This window comes from Callospermophilus lateralis, unplaced genomic scaffold, assembly GCF_048772815.1.
Source record: "Callospermophilus lateralis isolate mCalLat2 unplaced genomic scaffold, mCalLat2.hap1 Scaffold_386, whole genome shotgun sequence".
In the NCBI taxonomy this organism is placed as follows: Eukaryota; Metazoa; Chordata; class Mammalia; order Rodentia; family Sciuridae; genus Callospermophilus; species Callospermophilus lateralis.
The window spans coordinates 399,227-426,493 of NW_027514285.1; the positions used below are offsets into that span (position 1 = coordinate 399,227).

At 44.1% G+C, this 27,267-nt stretch overlaps 1 protein-coding gene across 1 annotated transcript in view; it reads left to right on the plus strand.

Moving 5' to 3' along the window:
- Nucleotides 1–827: 827 nt before the first annotated feature.
- LOC143389265 (heparan sulfate glucosamine 3-O-sulfotransferase 3B1-like) overlaps nt 828–27,267 on the plus strand; it is a 35,967-nt gene continuing 9,527 nt past the window's right edge. The window contains exon 1 of the mRNA XM_076842432.2: nt 828–1,378. Within this exon, the coding sequence (XP_076698547.2) occupies nt 828–1,378 (551 nt within the window). The remainder of the gene's footprint in view (nt 1,379–27,267) is intronic.

The window sequence follows — 27,267 nt, forward strand, 5'->3', positions numbered from 1 at the left end:
AGCCACGGTTGGCTCCGGGGAGCGAGTGCGGAAATGCGCACGAGTGCGGGAGCGCACCACTCAGTGGAATAGGACTTCTCTCAGCGTCTGGTCACTCCAGCATCCTTCCCACCATCTGCTCCTGTCACCAGTCCCCGGCCCCGCCTCTCTAAAACCGCCCCTTGAGTCCTGCAGCCAATAACAATCCCCAACCACTCTCCACCGCCCCGAACCCTTTCCACACCCCCACGTTCCGAGAGAAGATTGGCTGTTTAGCCCTCGGCAAAGCGCCTGCATTTGCATGGTGTTCCAGGTTTCTGGTAGGTAGAACGGCCTGTCACTCCCGAAGACCGGTCCCGCCCACTCCACCTCAGTCCCCAGCTCCCTTCCTGCGCAGTTCTCCTCCGCAGCCTCTGCGGGCAAGTGCCGGGGCTGCTCTCAAGGATTAGTTCTCAGGACTGCTAAGAGGCAGCCCCGGTGAGCGGCTGTGCGCACCGTCCAGAGTGACCAGGGCGCGGGAGTGCAGCGTTCTTCTGGCCCAGCACGGGTCATGGCACTGCAATAACAGCCCTTCTACCAGCAAGTACCGCTGCTCTGACTTTCCGTTCCAATTGCTGCTCCTCCCGGGCAACATGTCAAGAGCCGCCGCCGCTACAGCTGCCGCCGCCACCTGGGGAAGAGCAGCAGCAGCAGCAGCAGCAGCAGGAGTGGCAACCGCAGGTACGCGGGGGCAATAAACTCAGCCGCCCGGCTTCCAGAGGGTCAAGGGACCCTCACCGTGCTAACTTCTCCGAGCAGACCTGCGCCATGCGCTGAGCCATGTCCCTGGCCGCGCCGGCGGGCATCGCATGGGGCAGTGCATGAGTGGCGGCCGATCCTGCCTCGATGTCCCTGGGGGGTTCCTGCCGCAGCCTCCAACGCCCCCGCCACCGGTGAGGAGGAAGCTCGCGCTGCTCTTCGCCATGCTCTGCGTCTGGCTCTACATGTTCCTGTATTCATGCGCCTCTTGCGCCGCCGCTCCCGGGCTACTGCTGTTGGGTTCGGGGTCCCGCACTGCACACACCCCGCCAGCCCTGGCCACAGCTCCAAATGGGACGCCCCCCAGGTTGCCTTTCCGGGCACCGCCGGCCACGGCATTGGCTGCTGGCAAGGAGATGGCGGAGGGCGCCGCGAGCCTAGAAGAGCAGAGTCGCGAAACGCCTGACTCCCCCAGCTCCATCTCCAGCTTCTTTAGTGGGTCAGGGACCAAGCAGCTGCCGCAGGCCATTATCATAGGCGTGAAGAAGGGCGGCACGAGGACCCTGTTGGAGTTCTTGCGCGTGCATCCCGACGTGCGCGCGGTGGGCGCGGAGCCCCACTTCTTTGACCGCAGCTATGACAAGGGTCTAGCCTGGTATCGGTGAGTTATTTGACGGGGCCAGGGTCACCGGCCACGACTCAGACCATGAGGAAGGGAAACATGGCACATGTTGGGAAGGTGGTTGGGGGACAACATGGGACCACCATGGCTGGGGGGGACAGAGGATGACCGCGTAGTGCAGGCTAGTAGCGTCGAGAATCCCGCCCCCGCGCCGTCCAGGTTACTCCTTGCTCGGGTCTGGCTACTACCTACAGAAACTTCTCACGGAGAACTCAGTGATCCGTGGTGCCCTGAAAAATTAACTAGGCGACTTCATCGCAAGGAAGCGTGGCAGCGATTGGAAAGCGCTTAGGGAAGCGGGCTATCGTCTAACCCTGGCAGTGTCACTCATGAATCAATCCAGTGTTGGTAGTGTTTTTTTTCTTTTTCCTCTCCGAGACCGGGACACTGGGAGGAGTGTTCTATGCCTCTTGGGTAGCAGTCTCCTCCCTAGACCAACTTCTAGAGCCGCTTCTGCTCCCCAGATGGGGAGGGGGGTGGAGACCGCGGCATCCAGCCAAGGCTCCTGAGAGTCTGTTAACTTTTTTGTTACAGTCCTCCTTGTTACCGGAACCGGAAGGGGGTCAGACCCGCCGCGCTCGCGAGCTGCTAGGGCTGGGGAGGGTGAGCTGGGCGGGTGGCTCTGCGCCTCTGCTGGCTGTGGCGCGCGGAGCGTGGAGCGGTGCTGGTCCCTGTCGGGCAAAGGCGCGCACTGCAGCCTGCCCGCCCTAGCGGCGCGCAGCTTTGAAGGAACAGGAGCGCCCCAGGCATAGCCCGTAGGTTTCCGCCTCCCAGGCCTCGGTGCAGGGACACGAACTCTGGTCTCCGCCGCCCCCATACAAGTCAGGGCGCAAAGAATATTCGGGCCCATTGATCAAGAAATGAGGGTTGCCTAGAAGTCGCGGCTTCCGGAAATTGTGCTCTCAAATAGAGTTGTGAGTCCAGTTCCAGAGGGACAGCGGCCCCAAGGTCATAATTACGACCTCTGCCTATTGCTTCCCTCCAGCTACTGGTCTTTTGGGGTGAGGGGTTGGGGTGGGAGACAGGCTCCAGTTTCCGGAAACCCGGTTTTCTGACCAATGGGCTCAGGCACTGGTCCTCATTCCATCTCTCTGGTCACCATCCCTCAGCCTACACGACTCCCTCGAGTCTCCGGCATTTTTCCAATACCGGTTAGCTTCAAAGAGGCTGGAGACTTAAGAAAACAAAAGGGGAGAACCTAACCGAACCCCACTTCCTGTCTCTACTGCATTTCTCTGGATCCGGATAGGATGGGAGAAAAAAAGTGACTGACTTTAGGGATTAAAACCGCTCCTTTCCCAGTCGCGTCCTCCCCTCTACTCATTGTCTTTAATGTTTTTGTTTTGTTTTGTTTTGTTTTTATTGTTAGGAGTTGCCTAAGTCTAGAGGTTTAGCCAGCCGTGACAGCCGCTCTTCTCACTATTTCCAAGACACTGCCTGAATTCACGTCCTGACTAGAGAAGTCTGAGCCTCGGTGCTCTCATCCGTGCAGTGGGGATGATACTGGTTATCCGCAAAGCCGGGAAGTGAATGCATTGGTGCAGTCAGGTGCTTGGCTGGCACTTGGGGACCTCTTTAATTGTTAGCTATTGTCATTGATTGGATGTTATTTCTTCACCACAGCCACCCCCTCCTCCTCCTGGGATGGTGGTTCCGTGAGTGGAGCGGGATGGCAGGCTATAACTAGAGAGCCCTTCTAAGGTGGAGCCCAACAAAGCCGGAGGCAGCCCGGGATTTACTTGAGATCAGAAACTCTTGCAGGCCCGGTTGGGAGGAACGGAAAGGAAAATAACCGAACCCTTGATGTCAGTTCTAGAAGCACATGGAGCAGGCTGTGGAAATCCCCCACAGGGAGATTCACGAAATCTCCTAGGCGGCGGCCCTCCACCTGCCCTGTTCCTTTTGATTGATTCAAAAACTCTGAATAAAGTCGCGCTGGAAACCCTGGTCGCGCTCCTGCAGCCGGGAGCGCAGCCTGGGAGCTGCGGGCCGGGTCCACGCCTGGGAGCGGCTGCATTTGGCCGAGCGGGCTAAGCCAAGTCGCCAGAGGCGCTAGGTTAATCATCCTTTCGAGCTATCTAACTAAAAAAACTGACTAGCAGGACTGTCGGCCACGCGGAGGTACCAGAGGAGGTACAGAGCCCGCGGCCGCGGCCTGGGAGATGCAAACTGCAAACTTGCAGCGTTCCCTGATTGTCCCACCAGGCGTGTCTGGCGCGGCCGCAGGGTTGGTCTTTTTTTTTTTTTTTTTTTTTTTAAGGAAATTAAATATTTTAAATACAAAATTAATTACAAATTTTAAACTAATATAAAATATTCTGAGCAAATATGTGGACTTAGCAGTTATTTTGAAGGTGACCGTTTTAACTTTAAACCCAACACCGTTAGGACGCCTGACCCAGTGTGCTATACGTAAGAGCCAATGTTTGGGGTTCACCCTTCGCCCTCGCTGGAGTTCCCTCTCCTCGAAAAATCCCTGCTCCACCTAAGACGTGAGCTCCATTGTACCTTAGCTGTCGGTAAGCTCAGGCGGCCAATTGGAAAAGAGTATAAATAATAATTAACCAGAAAGAAAGATGCAATTCCAAAAATGTTTTAAACAAGTCCTCAAAATGAGAATCTATGAGAAAGGGAGACATTTTAAAGGCACTTACGACAAAAGTCTATGAGCCTGGATGGTTGAGTCCAAGGGTCAGCCTCCTAATCTGTTAGAGAACCAGGTCATGGCTGTCTGAGCCGTCGTTAATGGGTTTTATGGGGTGATCCACAGCCCCGCCAGTGGCCTAACCCAGTTGCCCAGGGCCTGGACGGATTTGCATGACGTCTCGGAATTTGATTGTAGCTCCTTCCATTTGTCCTAATGAGACACTATCAGCCACATGAAGAGGGTTCATGGTTGGATGGAAACCACCGAGGTGGTAGCGCAGAGCTGACCCCGCCACTGGCCAGAGAGTGGGAGTCTCTGCACCGCCTAACCGCTGCAAAAATCACACGCGCTAATTCGTGCTGTCTGAGCCTGAACTCGAGTTTGTTTTAGTCTGCGATTCAGATTCTTCTGGGCTTACTTTTCCAGTTCATCATTCAGCTCTTTCGAATTAAACTCTCAAACTTAGCACGTGCTGATGAGGCCCTCACAGAATGACAGATATATGGGTGCTATATAGTGACCCTGGCCTTTACCTTCACGTCATGGATATGATGGTGTCTGAAAATAGCAGGGTGTGGTTCAGAGGAACTAACAAATGCAAAAGTGGAGAAACCACCCACCCTTGACATCTAGACATAGCATATTGATTTAAACTTCAGATGGCCAAACACATATAATTTTTAAGATTTCCCTTTTCCTCTTAAGTTTTGGTAGATTTTTACGAATATTAATGACCTTAGTTTGGGGATTAACTTAGACAAATATTCAGTGATTATTATTTATTTTACAGATATGTGCCTCATCTTGACTCCCCTTTCCATTTTTGGTTGCACAAAATAAACTGACATTTCTATGATTTGGCCAATATTAAACAAATCTGTGTGTGTGTGTGTGTGTGTGTGTGTGTGTGTGTGTAACATTAAATGTTTTCTTCCCAGTGTGCCAGGCACTTGTTTCCCAGTGTGCCAGGCACTGTTTCAAGTTTTACAGGATTAGCAATTTAATCCTCATTACAGTCCTGTGAAGTAGGCATTTTTACAGATGAGGAAACACAGGCACAGAGAGGTTAAGCAACTTGCCCAAGTTATCACAGCTGGAAAGTGGCAAAGCTAATATACCACCCAGGCAGTCCTGCTCCAAATATTGTCCTGTGTCATGCTCCCTCACTAAGTGACTAAAACACGGTGTCAGTTATATATGTTGAATTCAAAACTGCATTTGCTTTAAGAGTTTGATAGTTTTCTGACTGCCTCCAGTGATTTCAGTGGGGATTGCTCACTTTGCCATTAACTTTATTTATTTATTTTTTTGGTACCAGAGGCTGAACCCAGAGTCCTTTAACAACTGATCCACATCCCCAGCCCCCTTTTATAATTTTTTTTAAAGTTTTGAGACAGGGTCTCACTAACTGGATTAAGGCTGGGAAGTCTAAGAGGACAATAGGTTAAGTGCTGTGTTCCCAAACTCCTTGGAATCATTTTAAAAAATATATAGTGTCCCCAAATTAAGTAATTAAATTGGACTTGTTAACCAAGTTAGCCTTGCTAAGTTGTTAAGGCTGGCTTTGAACTCGTGATCCTCCTGCCTCAGCCTCTGGAGCCACTGAGGCATGCGCCACCACACTGGCTGTCATTCACTTTAAAAGAATTTCAACTCCAAAACAAACTAGTTGGTAATATCCCAAGTTGGTATACACTAGATTGAAGATAATCACACTACTGTGACACTTTTACTTTTCTGCACAGGACAGCTAGAATCAAAGGAGTCATTAAAATGACAAAAATATCCCTCAAGTACAGAGGCTAAGAAAATATAGTATCCTTCCTGAAGAGTAGATTTATGCTCTGCCACTTGCCCTTTTTAAGGCTGGGAAGTCTAAGAGGACATAGGTTAAGTGATGTGTTCCCAAACTCCTTGGAATCAATTTAAAAAATATATAGTGTCCCCAAATCAAGTAATTAAATTGGACTTATTAACCAAGAGACAATTATAACTAATACTTTGAGCAGATTTCTTTAGAATGAGATTCCAAAACCCAGAAACTGCAGAAAACTCTCCCAAAGGGTAATAACTAAAAAAAAAATCCCCTATATTTTTAATTTAATGAATATTGAGAAAATGAATTTCCCCAGTCTTTTTCCTAAAAACCTGGTGGCCAAGCCTGTTCCTGTCTTCACTGAGGGAAATGTAAGATAAGATCTTATTGGAGATAATTCCATTTTGAAATAATTGCACTTATTCATTCCTGGAGTTTACACCAAGAATGAAACTCACTTTCAAACTGCTGGGTGAAGACCAAAGATGTACATTTATATGCAACAATTTGAAATACAAACCATTATGTTACAAAGCTGTCAAGATTTATTAGCAAGACAGTGTAGCATGTGCTGAACTCTGTTTTTAATTAGGCACCTAAATTAGACCATAAAATGGTTGATTAATCTTTTACAAGTTGAGGGGAAAATATAACATAAATTAACCTAATCATAAGTGTTTTCCCAGATGCTCTGAGTTAATAAAATAGTCAATATTTAATAGCAATCTATTTGTTTTAGATAAATAAAATGCTGAAATGCATGAGTTAAATTACACTTATTATCTTCCAAATGATACATTTATTATTGAATAAGGCTCTAAGAATTAGATTGCAGCACATACCTTAAAAAACATTCTTAAAAAGATAGACTGTTACAATTAGGAATTAAATGATGACTAAACCAGATTTTGCTTTTTTGATGGGACCTGGTTATTAAAAAGTTATAATTTAATATAGATCAATATTTATGAAAGATATTTTCCCAGATAAAGTTGTATTGTTTGACATTTCAAGGTGACTTGTCAAAGCTTCTGTTTTTCTAGGTTGGTGTTTTAATTTTGTTTGAAAATTTTTTAATATTTGGAAAGATCAACACGTCACAAAATCTTTTTCCAATAATGTATGCTAATTTGCCCTTTGGTTTAAAACATGTCATAGCACATAAAATTTTCTGGTTATATAAATTGACTCTTTTAGTTACTAAAATTATTTATAATTAAAAAGTGCACCAGGAATTTTTAAAACAACAAACCTACAAGTCAGCTATTCTTACAAATTAAGGAGGTGCCATTTATTTAATACTTCAGAATTAAAAATATAAGACTAAGATTGTTTTCTATGTCAGTAGCTTTTTTAAAAAATACTTTTTGTTCTCACTGTATGAACATGGAAATTAAGTTGATTGACAGAAATACAAAATGTCCACCCTAAACTCAGAACATAATAAACATTTCTTTTGCTGTGAATAGTTTCCAAATAGGGCCCTACCTCTCATTTAACAGTGGATGATTTCAGACCATCAGAGAAATTTCAGCCCTTGGCTGCTGAGATAGTCAGGAATCCCAGCAAAATGAATTCCCCAAGTATGTGGCATATTTTCAAGGGTAATGAAAACAATATGCTGCCTACCTCAAATGAAAACATTTACCATGACCAAAAAAGAAATGAGATACTGATATCTTTGAAAACTAATTGTACATAGACCATGAAACTTTTTTTTATATTTAAAACAGTACCTTGTGAAAACTCTCATATTCCTCTCAAACTATGCCAAAATAAAACTAACCTCAAATAAAACTGATGTTAGTTCATGATGGGGTTTTCGTTCTGATTTTTCTTTTCAAGATATTTGAAGAAAAGTTCAGGATTTAAGGAGCAATTACCATCTTAGTAACATGATAATAAATAATTTTCATTGCAACCAAGGGCTATGTGTTAGAATTTTCCTAATGCTAATAACATCCATCTTTAAATTTTTTGGAACATAAATAAGGGTAGTATTAATTCCTGTGTGTGTATTAATTCCTGAGACTTGATTAGTATTAAAACTAATACTAAAAAATACTGTGTTCTTTAAAAATTTACTTCATTTTGTCACAGATGGAACATGTTTAAATAACAAAGTTGTACAGCACATCCTTTGCCTCTCAAAGTTCTAGTGTAGTTCTAGTGTAGCACAGCAGTGTGAGTATTATTAATAATGCATAATATATTCAAAAGAGTTAGAAAAGAGGAATCAAATGTACCCACAAATAACAGAACAATTTAAAGTGAGGGATGTGCTAACTGTCATGAATTGATCACTGCCCAATGTATACATAAATAGAAATATCATTGACTATCATAATTATTTACAAATACTACATCAATAAATATAAAACGAGTTCAGAGCTATAGAAATAGATATGGTTAAAGAGGACTGTCAGGAGCTTGTATTTCATTGATATTAAAATAATCACCATATGTTGTGGGTATAAAATATTTTTCTTTTAAATATGATAAATGTGAGAGGGGGCGGGCTGAGCGCGCGCGTCCTGTCCCCGCCGGGGTGGGCCCGGTTGTTCCAGCTGCTTCCGTCTCTTCCGAGCAGAAATGGGTTCTGAAGCGCTTTCGCTTTTGGAGCCTGCGTTATCAGCTGATCTATTTGTGCTCTCATCCTTTCTTCACTTTGCCCTTTTTACACCTTCTGCAAAAACTTACCAGCCTTTTAGAGCGGAAGTGTCTGTAAGCATTGGGACAGAGGCAGGCTAACCTCCCCTGCATTCGTGGTGGTTTTAGGGTGGTGGCCTGAGTGAGTTCTTTAAGAGCAGAGCACACTGACTTTTTAGGGCCTTAATTTTTGGAGTAGACAAAGGGGAGGTGAATATTTTGAGTTTCCTGCCGTCACGTCCCTCCCTTTTAATTTGGGCATCCTCTTCTGTATTGGGTGCCTGGAAGGTGATTCAGCAAACTCGGTGGATAACTAATTGAAAATAGCTTCGTTTCCACAGTATAGCCTGTCAAACGACAGTATGAAGCCCCTTTCTAATGATTCCTCAATCTCACCTGCACTAAGACCAAGTGGCCTGTGTGCACCCTCCCCAGATCTGCAATGCTCCCTCATATACACTCTGAGCTCAACCTCCTTTAGGGGCCCTGTGCTGGTCCTCCAACTCCCCCTTCCCCTTGGGCAACCTCTGAGCTTCTCTGCACCCACAATCTGCAGGGTGGTCAGGAAGGGATCTCATTCCTGGCTACAGACAGGCTCACCACCTTCTAGTGCTGCCCCAGGGCCTCAACCCTCAAAAGCCTTTTCCTTTCTGGATGGACTTATTCTGTGGTACTGAGAATTTTGTTGAGGATTTGAATGAAGCAAATCCTTTCTCTGGATTTTTTCTTGGGGGCATAGGTACATGTTGGGTATGAACAAGGCAACAAACACACATAAGGGATTGCTTGTTGCTGCAAGAGATGTTGAAGAAATGCAAGATTTATTCCATACTTCCATTAAAGTGCAGTCTCCCTGGGGAGATGTCACACAGCACACAATCAGAGAATAGCAATTCCCGGATAGATAGCTCCTGGTGCCTTCCCCCAGATGAGCCACCGCTTCTCTCCCCTACCCTCCCCAGCCCCCAATCCTTCCTCTTGAAGTGCTCTTTGGCTGGTCCCTGGTGCCCTCCTGTCTGATTGTTCCAGTCTCTAGGCACTTAGCATATGCTAGTGCTGCCAGTTAACACAGATACACAAAGAAGTAAACATCCTGTTCCCACCTAAGAGCTTTTGAGGAAGCCCCAAGTGGGTGAGTGGGTGTGTGGGAAGAGGTGGAGCAAAGTGACACAGAGGTAGGAAGGTGCTCATTGCTTTATCATTGACCCGAAATAATGATGACTATTTTAAACCTTTTATATAATCAATGAATAATACATTCCTTTTAATTTTTTAAATTTTATTTTGAGACAGAATCTCTAAGTTACTTAGGGTCTAAATTGCTGAGGCTGGCCTTGAACTTGGGATTCTTCTGCCTCAGCGTCCAGAGTCACTGGGTTTACAGGCATTTGCCACCGTGCCCAGCCATAATACAATTTTATAAATGATGTTTACCAATTTTTATTTCAGTGACCTAACAAGGATTTATTAGTACTTGCTTTTTAAAAAGTAGGCTTTACTTTTTGGAGCAGTTTTAGGCTCACAGCAAAACCGAAGTACAAAGATTCCCCATCTGTTCAGTACCCCTTCACATGCCCAGCCTCCCCCTACTTCCAACATTCACGACCAGAGTGGTCCATTTGTTAGAAAGTTGACTTTGGGGTTCCCTGTTGGTGTTTTACGCTATGGATTTGGACAAATGTATAAAAAGATATGTATCCTTTAGTAAAGTATCACATAGAGTAATTTCACCTCCCTAAAAATCCCATTTGAGCATTTGCTTTTATCAGGTGGTATACAAAACAGCATTTGAAGTGCTAAAGAAGTAAAAGAGTCAAGAAGTTGATTAAAATTTACAGGCTCAAAGAAGTCTCAAAACATTTTAAGCACTGAGTGTTAAAAACAAAACAAACAAACAAAAAGCAGATCATTAGTCCTGCCAGATTACTGATATCTAAAAACATTTTAGGAAAAGGAGGAAGCACGAGATCATATAACACAAAATTTTAAGTATGATTTTTTAATGATACTTTTCCAGGAGCTTTCCAGGTAAGGAGGTAAGAATAAGTTATTAGTTACTTTGAGGTGCAATAGGGGTTAAAAGACTCAGGGTTCAGTTAGTGGGGCTTACCATATGCAAGCAAGTGGGCCAGGCTCTCATTTAATCTTTTTTTTTAATATTTATTTCTTTAGTTTTTAGGTGGACACAGTATCTTTATTTCACATTTACGTGGTGCTGAGAACCGAACCCAGTGCCTCACACACTCTAGGCGAGTAAGCTACCAACTGAGCCACATCCCCAGCCCGCTCTCATTTAATCTCAACAGAGATTCTTTCATGTGATTTCCCTTATTTTGCAAAGAAGGAAGTTCACATAGGCTGCCTGAGTTCATCCAGCTATAGCTATTGGTGACTCTGCCTCTTGAATACAAAGAAAAGAAGGCTTCTCTAGGGACCTTTCGAACTCCACAACCTGGAGATTTTGTGGGTTGCTGAAATTTGACATAATGTTCTTCCTGGGCCAGTTCAAGCCATTTCTTCTATTGTCTCCCCACCCAAAGACAAAGACTTTTCCATATAAACTTCTCCTCTAGATTACATTTTCCTTCTCTTTTTCTGTCTCTGTACTTACATTTTCTTCTAATCCCCATGCTCACTTCTCAGCCCGTCTTTGTGGCTTCCATACCCACGTCGTTGGTGGCAGTCTTCATCCACGTCATCCATGCACCAACCTGTCATTTGGCATCATCCTGTAGACCTTGCTCCTGCTATAGCATCTGTGCATTTGACCCCTTTCTACTGCAGCTTCCTTCTGTCCCTATCCCTTCCCTCTTACCTGTTCCTTTTTATTGCTGGCCACTTCCACACTGTTTGGATTCTTAGGATTCAAGCTTGGCATTAGCTTTTATCTAAGCTTGGATCCTTGTATCAGGATCACATTGAAATTCTCCCCACTTTACACTTGTGGCCTGTTGCTTCCCTATGGTATTGTTCAAAACCCTAAGCATCCTCATCTGCGTCTGTTGGAGACACCTTATATTATACTGTCCCTAGCAGCTGTGCACAAGAAGGTAGGATCATAAAGCAGGCCCAGTCTACCCTGAACTCATGCCCTCAACCAGGAGCATAGATAGCTCTTCTGCCATTTTCTGGCCCTGCTATGGGCCACCTATTCTTGCTAGCTCCAAGACCCTCTCTGTGTATGCTGTTCCTTCCACAAAGCATTTCTCTTCTTCAAGTACCACTCAGTTGAACTCTTTCTCCACGGGGTGGGGGTGGGGGACCTTCTGAGACATTGTGGAATTTATAGAATTTTACTCCAGTAACCACTTTTTCTCAACATGGTAATATTTGATAGCTTTTTCAAGGATTCCCTCCATCATTTCTAAGGAAATGTCTTCTCTCTTTTAGATATAATTTGAAAAAAATCCCAGACTTCATACCATTTCATCTCTAAACCTAGTTTGTAGGTTTCTTTTAGACAAAATTTTATTCAGATGCTTGGAGAAAAGTATACAAATCAGAAGTGTGCAGTCTGATGTATTTTCCCAAAGTGAACAAATTGGTATTTGGTAATAAGCAACAAAATCAAGAACCCCCAAAACTACCCCATCTGGTTACTATCCCCATTCTAAGGACAGCCACTATCCTGCCTTTTCCCACTGCAGATTCGTTTTACAATTGTCCAATTTAATGTAATGAAATCCTGTAAAAGAATGGAAATTTATCAGGATTATTGACATACTAGGAGATTCCACATGTAGATCCAGATGTGCTGCTTCTTTTTATAAAGGGAGTAACCCTGTCTTTCTCATGGTAGCAGCTAGCTGGGGGACGCTGCTGCACCTGAGGATGGGGACACATTCTTGTTTGCCACAGCTCCCATCACTGTCCCCTGTCATCTCATTTGTGAGATGCAGGGGACCTGTAGTTAAGAAGGTCTCCAAGCTTTCTTAGTGCTCTTCATTTATTTGTTACCAGGCAAATAAGAGGAGCTACAAACTCTAGGTGTATGCACATTTCAGGATTGAATGTCCTCAATCCAGTTCATCATGGACATTCTTGTTAAATTTTGGCATTAGCTTTTAAAATCTGTCTAACTTCATTTTATACCTTCATTGGGATCTCAGGAGAGGTTTTGTGGAGGTCTGCTGAGCTGGATGCTATTTATAATTAGAATCATTATCATAAATTCATTTGCAGTAACAAGCTTCTATTTTCACCATGCTAGGGAGGGAACCTGGGACCTTGTGCATGCTAGGCAAGCACTCCACCCCTGAGCTGTATCCCTAGCTCCCCTCCGATTTTTAATTCTTTTATTTCCCTAATTGGCTCTTCTTCCATCTGCATCCCCCTCCAATTTCCAATTCTTAGGTCAGCCCTTTGCTACAAACACTTGATGACCTTGAGCAAGTCAGGTTTTATATTTCTATCCTGAGGATACTTTGTGGATAGTCTGTGGGTCTCCTTTCTTTTTATAGAACGGAAAGTTCTGGAAATATTACTATGTGATGTAAAGGAAAAAAAAATGATTCCATGTTAGCTATCTTAAAGGTTCTGAAAAGTACTGTAGCTAAAAAGAAAAAAACAATGTGTTTAATTTTTTTTTCTACTAACATTTCTCTTTGTGTACAAAATCCTCTTTTCATTCATACCTTTCATTATCCAATGGAGAGGTGTTTGTCTGGATGCGAATTTGGGGAGCAGGGGACCAGCAATGGAGCAGGTCTCCAGGGTTTCTTGCAGTTCTAAGAATTTGATCACTGAGCTTGTACTTGTGTACCTTTGTGTACATTTGTACCTGCTTCCCCCACCCCTCTCCACTTTCACTCTTGGAACGGGCTGCCCCCTCTTGTTGCTTGTGTTAGAATCCACACATCTCTCTCATGGGATGTCATGTCAAACCTAGTGGGTCCACATCTCCCTTCCTTCCTCCCCCAAGATAATTGCTGCAAAGTGAATGAATCAAGAATTAGAGGTAGAATTGTAGTAAAATCAAAGACCCTGGTTAGAAAGTTGCTGAGGCCCAGGCCAGAGAAACAGGCTTGCTGATTAGGATTTTAAGTCCAAGCTTGCTGAGTGCTTCTTTCATAGCCTTCCACATGCTGTTATTCTGTAAGCAGGCTAATTGTAGGTTCTGCTTTCCTCCAAACAGCTGTGTCTGTTTTCATAGGTAAGTAAGTGCTCTGTGTTGGTGGTATTGACTGAGCAAGATGTTTGATGGTGTTGGAAAAGGTGATGGTCTTCTCCACCCTGCCTGGCAGGGAGTTCTCTTGTGGTCTGTATATGTTTTATCCTCGCACTGAGATGATTGCTCACTCTGGATGTAATGTTGAAGTCTTCCTTAAATAAGGTGAACGCTAGATGTAAACATTGGCAGCAATTTTTCTAACAGTAAGTTAGAAAAAAAAATGCACGTTCTCTTTCTGTGTCTGGAGCCAAGGGGGGCCCTTAAAAGTGTTCTATAGTCACAGAGCACCGGAATCAAAGGAAACTTTCAGATTAGGTGTCACTGGGAAAGGAGGTAAGTGGAACCTTTTAACAGAGGGAGATGGGGATTGATTTACCTGTTTGTGTAAAACCCAAAGTTGCAGTAGTATCTGGATTCCCCTGGAGCACTCTAAGCCTGCTACAATGATCCTATTATCTCCTGATGCACTATCACAGACTCCTCCTATTTGGGGAAATTCTAACACCTGCTTGGGTCACCTCCTCACCTCTACCTCTGCCCTGGCTCAGGGGGGAGACTTTGCCAAGGTCATTGCACATGGTCTAGGTGAACAGAATCACACCGGGGTAGGATCCCCTATTGCATGGACCCACTAGTTTTCCGTTCTTATCACACTTCCCTTCCTATAAAGTTACGTACCTTTTAAAGGGATATTTGATCCCTACCTTCTCTTTCTTCAGGGCCTTGTGAAAATCAGGCAATAACAAGGCAGCCTTATTGCTAGTCATGACCAGAGCAGCTAGGTGGAACTCCTGATGAAATAATTTGTCTGCCTTTCATTCACTTATCCATCTATTCATGATTTTCCTCACTAGGACAATTCTTGAACATTTAGAATGAGTTGAACAGTAAGCAGAAAACAAGCTGCTAAGCCATTGTCTAAATCCTAGGGGAGCTCATATGCTTGGTAGAGGGGCCATGGTGAGCAGTGTATAGAAGAAAGTGAGAAATGCTATGAGTAGGGGATCCCAAAGTAGAGGCTACTAGTGAGTACGGCTCTGAAGGATGGATAGGAGCTTCTGGAGAGGATCATCCAGAAAGTTCGTAAAAGCATTAAGGTCAGGGAAGCTTCATGTGAAACAGGCTCAGAGAAGCCTGCAGAGCAACAGAAATTCATTGCATGGAGCAGAGAGGACATCAGAGATTGGGGAGGAGAGGGGTCAGAGGTGGAGTGGTTGATATGCCATGTTAAGAGAGAGGCCCTTCATCCTACAGGCCAGAGGAAGTTTTTCAGACCATCAGAGCCTCCCTTACTAAATGCATAGACAAGCTCTACCCAAGTTGTTCATATGCACACATCTTTGAATTTTTTTTCTCATGCATTTTTGAGGAAAATGAAATAATTTGAATTGCAAGACAGAGAAGACAAGAAAACACATAGGTGGCTTCCTAAGAGGAACTGCCCTCAGCCCTGCTGGATAATGCACTGAGGCTTATGGAGTTACTGGGACAAGCATTTGGTCCTGATGCTGCTCATGAAAATGGACATGTGTCCTCAGTTCCACTCCTTCTCACTGCAGAATCAGCACATCCCTCTCCCCAAGCACCTGGAGGACTGTCCCAGAGGGATTTTGTTCTGTGGTTGGAAGTTTCCAGGGGGAAGAGAGCTGTTCTTCTCTAATCCCCTGCTTTGCTTCACAGGCCAGTTTCTCCAGCCTGGTGCTGAGCAGCAGATGGTTCACAAGCTGCTGCAGGCTAGGCCCTGCCCACCTCTTGCTTTCCCTAACCACTTCTGCAAAGAGAGGATCCCTGTCATTCCTTGGGAGGGGCTTCTAATCCAGGAGAGTGAACAGGCGACCAGGGAACATCCCATGGCCAGTTCTCACTGATTCTGCAGGGGGGTGAACATTCTTTCTTAGGTCACAGAATCCCGAGTGGGTCTCAGAATCCTCAGATCAGCAGGAGCCACATTGGTGCCCCCAATGGTCAGCATTCCCAGAACTTTTGAGTCCTATTCCTATCCCTCCTTGTGGAGGAATTCAATTAAGTTTAGGGAGCTTCCACCTTAGCATACAAAAGGGGTTGAAATAATTGATCAGATCTTGTTTAGGATGGTATTCCCCTGACCAGAGTCTTTCTATTTGTAGGAGATGAAGAGGAGAGACCAAGCAGGGTTCTCAGGAGTGCCAGCCTGGGATTCCTGGGTGGGAGCCTGTTGATGAGCTGGCCCATCTGTCTCCTCCAAGAGAATGTTCAATCATTCACAGTTATTTTTAGGTTTTTTTTTCATTTGCAGCTGGAATCAGAAATACAGAACAGGCTCTTGACTATTTTGTGTTCTGTGAGAAGAACATTTGCAAGGGAACAGATGTGCCAGCTTCCTCGAGACTTAAGCTTTCATTCGTTTTTGAGGACTTTGAGCAAAGTCACCTCATCTTACCCAGATGGTGTCTTTTTTGGATGGTGTGGGCAAGAACATGTCCCCAGCATGATCTTTGTAGTTGATCATGAACTTCATCAGCTTCCCGATGTGGCAGGTGGATGGTGGGTCCCAGAAACACAGGGTGTATGTGTTGTGTGTATATGGGGGGCTCCTAGCAGACAGCAGTGGGGTCCGGCTGTAGAGTGGATTCCTGTGATCGCATGCTTCAAGATAACTGGGTTAGGAGCTTACATTGACCTCACGCAACTCACCATTAACATGTGACCTTCATAAATAATTTTCTAGCTGCTGCTTATCAGTTACATTCTGATTTGGATTTAGTGCTTGTTTGTCTCTCAATTATAAAGTCCTTTGGCTTTTCTTCACCTAGGGAAGTCTATTGACAGGTGTCATGTGTTGCATTAGAGGAAGGTATGATTAAATATGTCGAGGTGGCGGAGGACCTAAATTGGGAGGTGACTCCAGAGCGTGGTTTTAATGGATGAATAGGAGTTCATGAGCAGATCAAGTGAGGAAGCTCTCCCTCAGCAGAAGGTCTTAATGCAAGTGAAAAAACAAGAAGATTTCCATGAGAAAAGTGTGGTAGATGTAGGGAAGGACCCCAGAGAGAAGTGAAAATGTGTGGGGCTAAGGGAGCAGGAAGGTGACTGAGGTCTATTGTAAGGAAGCCTTAATTAACATCATGATTTCAAAGAGTAAAGAGTATAAGTTATCCTGCACTTTCTTTGTCCTTCCAATATTTTCACTTGGAAATGGAAATTAAAAGATGCTGTTGAATCATATTCAGTGGGAATTGCTTTTGCTGGTAATCCGAAAAGATGCCACTTAGAATAAAAAGCCAACACTGGAGATCCTTGTTTGCATGGGTTGTAGGATCCAGGTCCTCATAGCCCATTGCTGTTTGCTTGTCTGGATGTAGCCTTTCATTAAGAGAAAGCCGGTAATTAGAAATTCCACTTCTCTGGTGCTTTGGACCTACAACAAGAAACAGCTCCCATGGACGCTCAGTTCTCTGAGGCGCTAAAGAGGGCTCTGCTTGCTAGAGCCAAAATGCCCAAGCTGGTAATTACTAGGTGGCTTTGCAGGCACACACCTGTTCTGAATGTGCAATTAGTGTCTGCTGCCCTTCTTACCAGGCTTGTGGCTCTGCATCTGCATGCACAGGGTGGAAGGGGATGGAGGCACATTTATTCTTCCCTCGCCTCTCCTTCTTATTCTCTCTCTATATCACGCAACTCTTTTTCTAAAACATGAACATTTCTTATTCTATGTATATTTTTATCAATGCCAGATTTCTGATCACTGCACCTCCTTAAGAAGCCACCTCTTGATTTTAACAGGAATAACTTCAGTTTACTGAGCTCTTTATCTGACCACTAAAGTAAGAAAATGTAACCCCTGACATTGTTGGTTGTTCAGAAGAGAGACTGCAAAGGAGGGAGGGCTCAGGGGATGGAGTTGGGAGAGCTTTTGGGGGCAGAGTTTTTTCCCAGAATGGCTGGCTCATCAGAGACTTTCCACTCCACATTCCTGGTTTATAGCTAGGCTAATTTAATTTCCAGCTGAGAGGCCACTCCCCATATGATGGTAATCTCAGATAGTTAATGAGTTAGAAGAGAAGACAGCCTATTGGATTGATTCTTGCTCCTCGGCTCAGTGGTTTAGCAGGCTAATTTATTAGCCTGTTTGTTCCATGGTTTGAGAGGCTTGGTCAGCCTGGCACAGCGTCCTGCGCCTCCCTTTTCTAAAGATGGATTGAGCTGTGACTCCTGGCCTCTGAGAGCATTTAGAATGGGCTCTTTTCCTTACACCCTGGTTTATTTAAAGGGAAGGAGGAGAGCAGAGTGGATAAGGCCAGGCCGACTTATCTGCCGGATACCTGGAAAGCCCATTGTGAAATTCCAGTTCTTGCCTTTATTCCAGCTGCATCTGTATGACCAGCAGAACCTTCTGGGTGAGCTGCATTGAGCAATTCTGGGTTGCAAGACTGTGACCAGGATTGGGGACAAAGATGGTTTTCCTTCTGTAGAACACTGACACAACTTGAAGAATCCAAAAGCCGAACCCCGTACTACAGAGTAGGAATTGGGCCAGAGGAGTGAGGGCTATGTCTGGGGAAGGCTGATCACTGTACCTCCTTAAGAAGGTCTCAAAATAAAAATTAAAAAGGACTGCAGTGTAGCTCCATGGTAGATCACCCCTGGGTTAAGTGTACTAAAAATAAATATATAAATGAATGAAATATGTGTGTGTGTGTGTGTGTGTGTGTGTGTATCACTTTATGTTTTAGATATAGATATTACAGTATTATATATATCTACAAAATGCTGCTTATTTCACTATAGTTTATGGCCCCACATAATTAATTAAAAAAACATTAATTTAAAACCAAACCATTTCATTTCTGATTGTCAGACAAGGAAGAAGGAAAGCTTTTTAGAAAGGAGGGGGTTGATCATGGGTGGGTCGGAGGTGGGATGATGAGTCTCCTTGAACATTTTGATCTTATAGAACTGTATAGATTTTTAATAAACATGAAATTTAAAGCGTAACATTGTGGAGTCTGGTTTCCTGCTTTGCCATTTGAGTTGGGGCCACTCAGCCTAGTTGCTCTCAGACTCATTATCCCCACCTGTAAAACAGAGGAGAGTACCCCGTGAGAAGCCCCCCATCTGGCCCCTTGTCACAGATAAAGTGCTCAACAGGTCTTAGAGGCAATATAGTCATGGCCCAGACAGAACAGGAGCCCGGGAACCATCTTCTAATAAAAACGGAAGCCTATTTATTCTTTATCAAAGACAGACATATTTTCACGTGGCATGAACTTCAAATATTGGGACATTGAACTTCAAGTGTCTGTGACTTTATAAAACCATGTGGACACATTTTTGCACCAGGTCATCATTTCGATTTTTAATAAAATATAAAGGCAGAGCCAAATATAGGTGGTTCAGGCAAAGCATTTGGATGGTGAGCAAATCTTAGGGAGCCCACATGAATACACTCTAGATAACCCAGAAGAATCCATGTCCACCCGACCCATTTATTGACCCCTGGCACACACCATGTCAAGGAGGCTTTTGACCAGTGGCATAGCTGACCAGTGAGTGGCCAGTAGCCAGTGACTAACTGATAGACTGCATCAGGAGATCTTAACCTGGGCTCATGGGTGGGCCTGGGGTCTGTCAATACCTAACATTGAGAACTGAGCTCCACGTATATGCTGCATACATAAATTTTGCTGCAAAGGATCCATTTCTTTTCTCAGATTCTCTTTAGCTCCAAAGAGCTAAAGGTTCTTCTCCAAAGGTCACTGATCTTTGGGATTTGCATACCCTTTTTGCAGCCAGCAAGGAGAACATTTCTGTTGCGATTACTTAACAAGCCCCATTTCTGAACAATGGGATGAACCATCTATCTTCACAGAAAGGACTAGCCTAGGAAAAGCTCTTCGAATTCCAGCTTCCTGGAGGTTTTACATGGATGCACAAAGGTGTGGACCAGGGTCAGAGCGTCTTCGCATAGTTGACTCCAGGCTTCAGTCTGTGAAGGTGTAGTCCTGACTGCCTCCAAGTGACAAGTGACTGTGTGTACATCTAGCAAACTCAGGAAAACATCGCTCTTGGAGAGGTTTGAGCTTGATTAGTTTCCAATGCGTGCTAATGGGGCCATAGAGAGCACATCTCTTATTGGCTCCTTTAGGTAGTGTTTGCTTATGGGCTTAGTGCCCTGTGCTCCCAGCCCAGGGATGTGGAAGTGGATTTATCTGGGAAAGTAGCAGCTTAAAGGTCTTTATTTGGCTTTGTCAGCGAATAGAGAACACCACTGAGCATTTCAGAGAGAGGCAGCCATTGATCTCAGAGCCCTGGCTCTGGCTGACCTCCAGAGACTAACTCACCCCCAAGCCAAACTGATCCATCTGCACAGAGCTGGCCTTCCAGGGAATGTATTCTAGCCCACAATCTGGGGTGATCCTACCTTTCCCTCATTTTCTATCTATGTCAATAAATGAACTCAAGAACCCAAATCTTCCATCGTTTATAGCATATCTTGAGAGGACATATAAATTCTGCCAATGTCCCCCCATGCCAAAAACTTCTTGGAAAGCTGCTACTTACGTGGATGAATTCGGAATACCTGGGTGTCACACCCTGCATTAGCCTCGCCAATAGGAGATGTGCTGTCTATGACCCCATTAGCACATGTTGCTTACTTAAAAAGGCAGGGTGCTACTTGCCCCCACTGATTTCCCCATTATCTAGCTGTTACTAGTTTTTATTTTCTTCTTTCAAAGAAATTTTTTTTAATGAGCTATCCTTTTCTTTGTTACCCCCACCCCGCATTTAGAGCTACATAATTTCACTTATTTTTATCTACCTTACTGGAAAAGTACTCAAGGTGTGTGTGTGTTTTTTTTTTAAATAAAGGACAACAACCACATAAAGTATGAGAATAAAAGAAGAAATTCAGTAGTAGGGATATAAAATGGAGACAGGAAAGTAGCTCAAAGAATGGTGCTACCATCTACAGCTTCCTAGAAGTCTTTACAAAGGTAGACCTCCATGAGAGGAATCATAATAATGAGGTGTTTGCTCAAATCAAGTGTGACTTTTCTTTTTCTTTTCTTTTTTTTTAAACTAGGGATTGAATCCAAGGGTGCTTTGCTACTGAGCTACATCCCTAGCCCTTTTTACTTTTTATTTTGAGACAAGGTCTTGCTAAGGTTTTCACTAAATTGCAGAGACTGGCTTCAAACTTGTGATCCTACTGCCTGAGCCTTCTGAGTACCTGGAATTACAAGTGTGTGCCATGGCACCTGCTCAGTAGTGTGTCTGTTCTTGATATTAAGATGGGAGAATGGATACTGGCACAGAAAGAGACCCTACAAGAAGCACACAGTTAATTTAGTGTTTGTTTTTTTTAAGAGACAATTTTTCTAAAAAAAAAAAAGTTGAAATTATGATTCTTATCCACATATTCAGTGATGGTGTTAAGAATTTTATTTCACTTATTACTTAATGAAGGAACCAGGCAAATGTTACCAGTGGTTCAAAGAAAAAGTCCAAGGAATTTATAAGTTTACTTGGAATAAGGAATGTTGACATATATTTGCAACTAAATGAGAAAGGGACTTTTTCAAGGAATGAGAAATGGAAAGGGAAGTCTATAGAACCTGGGCCAGAAAAAATTTATTCATAAATTTATGGTTATGACTTATATATACCCTCGGGTATAGCTCAGATGTAGATTCCTTGACTACCCAAGCACATTCTAAGTCCTGGGTTCAATCCCCAGCACCCCCCAAAAGGGAAAAGAGTTATATTACATTGCTACATTATTATCTATAACTTATAGCTTTGCAAAATATCTCAAAGGTAATAAAGGGCAGGAGTCAGACAACCTGAAGGTCATGCTCTTAACAATGTACAGCTTTTCTTTCCACCACAGACACCCATTAATCTATTTTATTTTATTATTCCAAATTTCTATTTTCTTCTATCAGTCTTCAGCAGGCTCATGGAATTTATAATCAGCTAAAAGCCCAAATCTATTTAAGACATGCTGCTGTTAAGCACTGCCCCCCACCCCCATCCCAAGCCAACATTTTCACGCTGCTCACCTCTTATGTTTTATGTGGCTTCCTGTCACCTCTCAGGTCAAATGTAGATTCTGCCTGCATGTGTTTATTCATTCCTTGAGCAGTCATTTATTTTTGCCCACGGTGCAATTAAGGCACAGTCCAGTCATCAGACTCCTTGAAAACAGGGGATAGATAGATGATACAGGTAGGGTGTGTGTGTGTGTGTGTGTGTGTGTGTGTGTGTGTGTGTGTATGTGTGTGTGTGTTTTCAGGGAGGATGTTGGGAGGGTGCTGGTTATAAGAAGGGGACAAGGACTTCAGAGAAATTCATTAGAAATAATATTATCCATGGGTGACAAGAAACAGCATAACCCATTGGAAAAATAGCAGGTGCCTGCCCCCAACTAGGATGAGGCAGGGATGAGAGGGACAGATGAAAATGAAGCCATGGAGAACTTAGAATTCTATTGGAGAAAGGCCATGTACCTGGTGAGAGTTTGAAGGTCCTTTTCAACATCAAGATACTGTGATGGTCTCTAGATTTGTGGGAAAGATGTGTGGGTCAGTGGGTGGAGGGATGGACAGGGTGGATGAAGTCTTTATAACCTTATTTCCCAACATTTCTCAGATAAATAAATATTCTTCAGTCCAGGCTAAGTGGCTCAATTGCTATCTCACTGAGTATGGTTTGTTCATGCTCCTGAACTGATTCCTCCAGCACCCACAAGGAGCATTAGGTTTAAATCTGTGTCTAAGACACAGAAATGTTGCTAGAAATTGTATTTGAAGACTCACCAGTCAGGCAACATCACCTACCAAAAAGAATGTCACAAATAATGAGGAGACCCATTCGAATCATACAGAATATTTGTGAAAATATTCTGCCTCCAACACTTCCTCTCCATTGTATCTTTGGATATGAAATAAACAGGCAAGTTGGCCTGTCTGTAGTAATCCATTGAAAATTTATGGAGCTTTTGGAATAAATGGTTAACCATGACAATGGAAAGATAAGAATTCGAGAGTGCAGGACATTTTCTCCCACTGAAGGTTGACTCTGGGAAGCTTCCAAACTTTGCAAGCTGAGACTTTCAAAAATGGCAGAATTTCATTGATGGGTATCCAGTTAGGGTGTCATCGCCATGCCACTTAACATTCCTGAGGTCACTCTTAACCAGCTTCAAGCAGGGACCCACCAACTGGCAAGAAGTAAGTACTAATGAAGAATGCAAGATAAGAAACAGCAGTGTTCTATCAGCAGTGTCTCCAAGTTTTACACCCTCTTGATTGTTCTCTCTGGTTAGAAAGTACTTCTTCTCTAAAATGTTCTTGAGCTATTGAAAGCCTGTGATAAGGAGAGTTTATTTGTATTCATTTCCCTTCATTTTAGTTTAACTCAAGCTTACAGTCTTAAGGTTTTTTTTATTGACCTAATTTACCTTATACTGTTTTCAATTGATAACCATAAAATGGGGTTCTGTTTGTTGAGCAGAAGGGAAGCAGACAGTGAATGAAGCCATTATCTTGGCCTTAAGTCCAGTGCTAACTGGGATTCCACACCCCCCTGCCCTGCCCCCAGGAGGTAGAGAGGGTAACTGAGGGTATTTGTCCTGTGAGTCTCCTGCAAGGATCCTCAGATGTGAAATTGAGGTTGTTTCAGCCAACCACATCTCCACCATGTTAAAAGAAAAGTAGATTGTGTATGTGTATGTGTTTTACACACACACACACACACACACACACACACACACATATATATATATATATATATATATATATATATATATATATATATTTGGTTGTAATTGGACATTTATTTATTTATTTTTATGTGGTGCAGAGGATTGAACCCAGGGCCTCACAGCCCAGCCCTCTACCGCTGATCCCCAGCCCCAGCCCCAGCCCCAGTCCCAGATCACATGTGTTTTAAGTGCAGTGTCATTTCTTATTTTTCTTTGGCTTGAATCGTCTTCAGTAATGCCAAACTAAGAAGGGAAGTTCAGTTTTCTTTAGTTTCCAAAATTCTTGGGGGGACTAAATAGGAGGGGCAGGCAGGGGAGACACAAAATGAGATTCTTCATAGCACAAAGGAAGACTTGCGGGGAAATGAGAACTCTTTCAAATATGTGTTTTTATAGGAGCCTTTGAATTTACAAACCCATTTGGTTTCTCTTTTTCTTTACCAGCATTTCCTTCACCTAGGGCCATGTGATAAGGGAGAAATCAAGAGGGGATGTTAGTGAGATTCATTGCACCTTACCTTTAGGCAGAGTTTTGCTGGTTTTTTGAGCTCATTAACCTACAAACTGCATTAAATCCTAAAAAACAAACAAACAACAACAACAACAACAACAAAAACAGGGCATGGATAGGAAGTAGCAATGTAAAATGTTTCCATTTTACAGATGAGGAAAAATGGCACAGAGACATTAGACAACCTGCTGAGAGCCTCACAGCCCTTTTCTTTCTTCTTTCTTTCTTTCTTTCTTTCTTTCTTTCTTTCTTTCTTTCTTTCTTTCTTTCTTTTTATTACTGACCAGGCTGCTTTTAGCAAGTAGGTGCCTCATTTGGGGGTACACTTGACATTGACCTCCACTTGAATTGCACCTCTTGGAGATCTATGCCTATGCCCCTGAAGTACATTTTGTACTAAGTATGTGTGGATGTTCTAATTACTCCCTGCCAACTTGTGCCAATTTACTTACTGTTTGCATAGGAGGAGGTGGAATGAGGGTAGGGTAGGGAGATGCTGACTCTAATGATCACCTCACAAATTTTAGGCCTTTTAAAATCAATCCCTTAGCTTTTTTTTGGGGGGGGGAGGGATGCTAGAGATTGAACCCAGAGGTGCTTTTCCATTAAGCTACATCCCCAGTGCTTTTTATTTTTTTTATTTTCTGGCAAAGTATCACTAAGTTGCTTAGAGCCTTGCTAAATTACTGAGGCTATCCTGGAACTTGGCAATCCTTCTGCCTCAGCCTCCTGAATCATTGGGATTACAGGCCTGTGCCACAGTGCAGGGCCTCAATCCATTAATTTTTATATGTAGAGGAACTGAGCCCAAAGCTTGGAGTGCCTTGTCCAAGGTCTCAGCTTCTGGTCTACCTGCAGCAGGACAGGAAGGAACCCAGAGGTTTCAGTCCCCCATGGCTCAGTCCCCTGGTCCAGTTCTACATGCAGGTGGACTGAGATGGCGTGTCTCTAAAGCTCTGGGGTGAGGGCCTGTTTACAAACATCTACTCCCCATTCCCAAGAGCAGGCAGCTCTGTCTGGGGATGAAGCTGGAGCCGGGAGAGGGTACATCCAGGGGCATGTGAAAAACAGGAGCAAGAGGAGCCCATTTCAGACCCAAACTCATCAGAGACAGGTGTGTGCGGTGCCTGGGACCAGGTACCTTCCCACCTGCCTTCTCTCTGTGCACTCACTTCTGCCCCCTGCCCCCACACCATTGGCAAGGCTGATATTACTTTCTAGAAAGTCTGCTTCCCAGAACATTTTTTTTTCTTTCTTTGCAATGATTTTTTTTTTAAGTTTCTTGTTCTTCTTCTTTTTTTTTTTTTCCAGGAAATAGGACGCAGATCCCTCAGATTTCACAGGACTTGTCCCTCCCGGCCCACAGTGAGGCCCAATAAACACCAGCAATACCCGAGAGGGCTCCTACACAAAAGGCTATTAGCTTTTAATTGAAACCCACCCCCCCTGTCCACCCAGCCCGCCCCAACCCCTTCCCGGAACAGGAACTGGGGGGGGGGGCTTTGTGAAGCAGGGCCTTATAACCGCGGATTCTGCCCAAATGAAAGGGGTCTCAAGCTGACCCAGGCCCCCCCCCCCCCCCCCGAGATGCTCTTTTGCGCCCCACCCCCTTCATGGCATACAAAGGCTTTTCATTTTCTGAGCAGTATTGAAATGGAGGACAATGGAGGCCAAATCCTTGCAGTGGGGGTTGGGAGCTGGGGGTGAACAAAGGAGAGCCGATTTGGAAGAGGAGGAGGGCTTGGGGAGTCCATCCTTTGTTGTGTTTCTCTTTCCAACCAATTACCTTAAAAAAAAAGGCGGGGTGGGGTGGGGTGGGGTGATAGCAAAAACTGGCCCATAAACTTTTGTAGGAATCTTGACATCACTTCCGGGGAAGCTCCCAGGATCCAGGCAGCTTGAGAACTGAAAATTGAGAACCACTATTTACAGTTTCAGTTGAAATTATTTTAAACCCTCCCAAAGGAATGCTTTGATATGCAAACATCTCTCCCAAATGGAGATAATTATTTATGGAGATGTGGCCCTTTGAAGGGGTGGGGGAAGCTTGGAGCTGGAGCTGGTGGACTTTGAGGCTTCCAAGGAAAGGAAGCAGGGCCTGAGATAAAGAGAGGCTGGATTGATAGCATCTTCCTCCCCAACCAAACTGAGCCCCCTGGGAAGAAAAGCTGCTTTAAAGAAGAAACCTCCCTGAGTTAAGGCTTACAGTTCAGGTTACACCTCTCTGCTGTCATTGTCCCCACAACTGTATTAAGTTTCCACGAAAATCTCCTTTTCTCATCCCTGGCTGGGTGTCTTATCTTTCTGTAGGAGAAGAAAAGAAAAAGGGGAGACTTAAATAGACTTAATTTCCTCCTTCTGACTTCTGAGGTCCCCTGTGATGTGTATTGTCATGAGGCGGAAAGGTATCTGGGAGTTTGGGGTGGTGAATACTTTTAGTGTTGGTTGGTAGATTGATCTTCAGAGATCACAATAAATGTTAGCACATGCGTATTGATATAGAAGATCCTGTGATTAGGACTGTAATGACCTAGGATCCTACTCTTTCTCTTCTCCTTGGTTTTAGCCCTGTTTTAGCACTTTGGCCTAGAGAACTAAAGGCCCTTCCCCTAAACCTGACAGCGGCTTTCACCTCTAAGACTTGTCTGACAGCTTTCAAGCTTGCTTCTGGGAAGCAGTGTCCCCTCCCTTCCTCTTACCCCAAATTGATCTCAACCATACAGCAGCCTTCTCTGTTCTTTCAAGTTGACCAAGTGAGTGGGTTTCATGGGCCTCTCTGTGATAGGGAGATGGAGGTCACTGGTCCAGAGAATGCTAAGCTTGATATAAAGCCCCCAGCTTCTGTTGCATCAGTTTCTGGGTCTTTAGTTTCCCTTACCGGGTCCATTTCTTTCACCAGGGAACAGACAGAGCAGTAGCTGAGACCTCTTGCCTTGGAGAAGGTGAGGGGCCTAGGCAGCTTAAATTCAGCACAAGGTCTCTGGCAACCTAGTTGGAAAATTCAAGGGCCTGATTAGAATTTGGTCAGGGAGAGAAACTTTGCCAGAAGTCAGTGTTTTCTTTTCTTCTTGTTGTTAATTGAATTTACTTTTAAAAGCAATTTTAGGTTCATGGCAAAACTGAGCAGAAGGTATAGGGATCTATATATCTCTCCAGCCCCACCCCAGGCAGAACCTCTCCATCATCAACACCCCACCCCACCCCCAGTGGGATGTTTGTGACAACCTGTGAATGTACATGGCACATTATCATGACCCAGAATCTGCAGTTTACATTCAGGTTCACTGTTGGTATTGTATATCCTTAGGTTTGGACAAAGGTGTGATGACA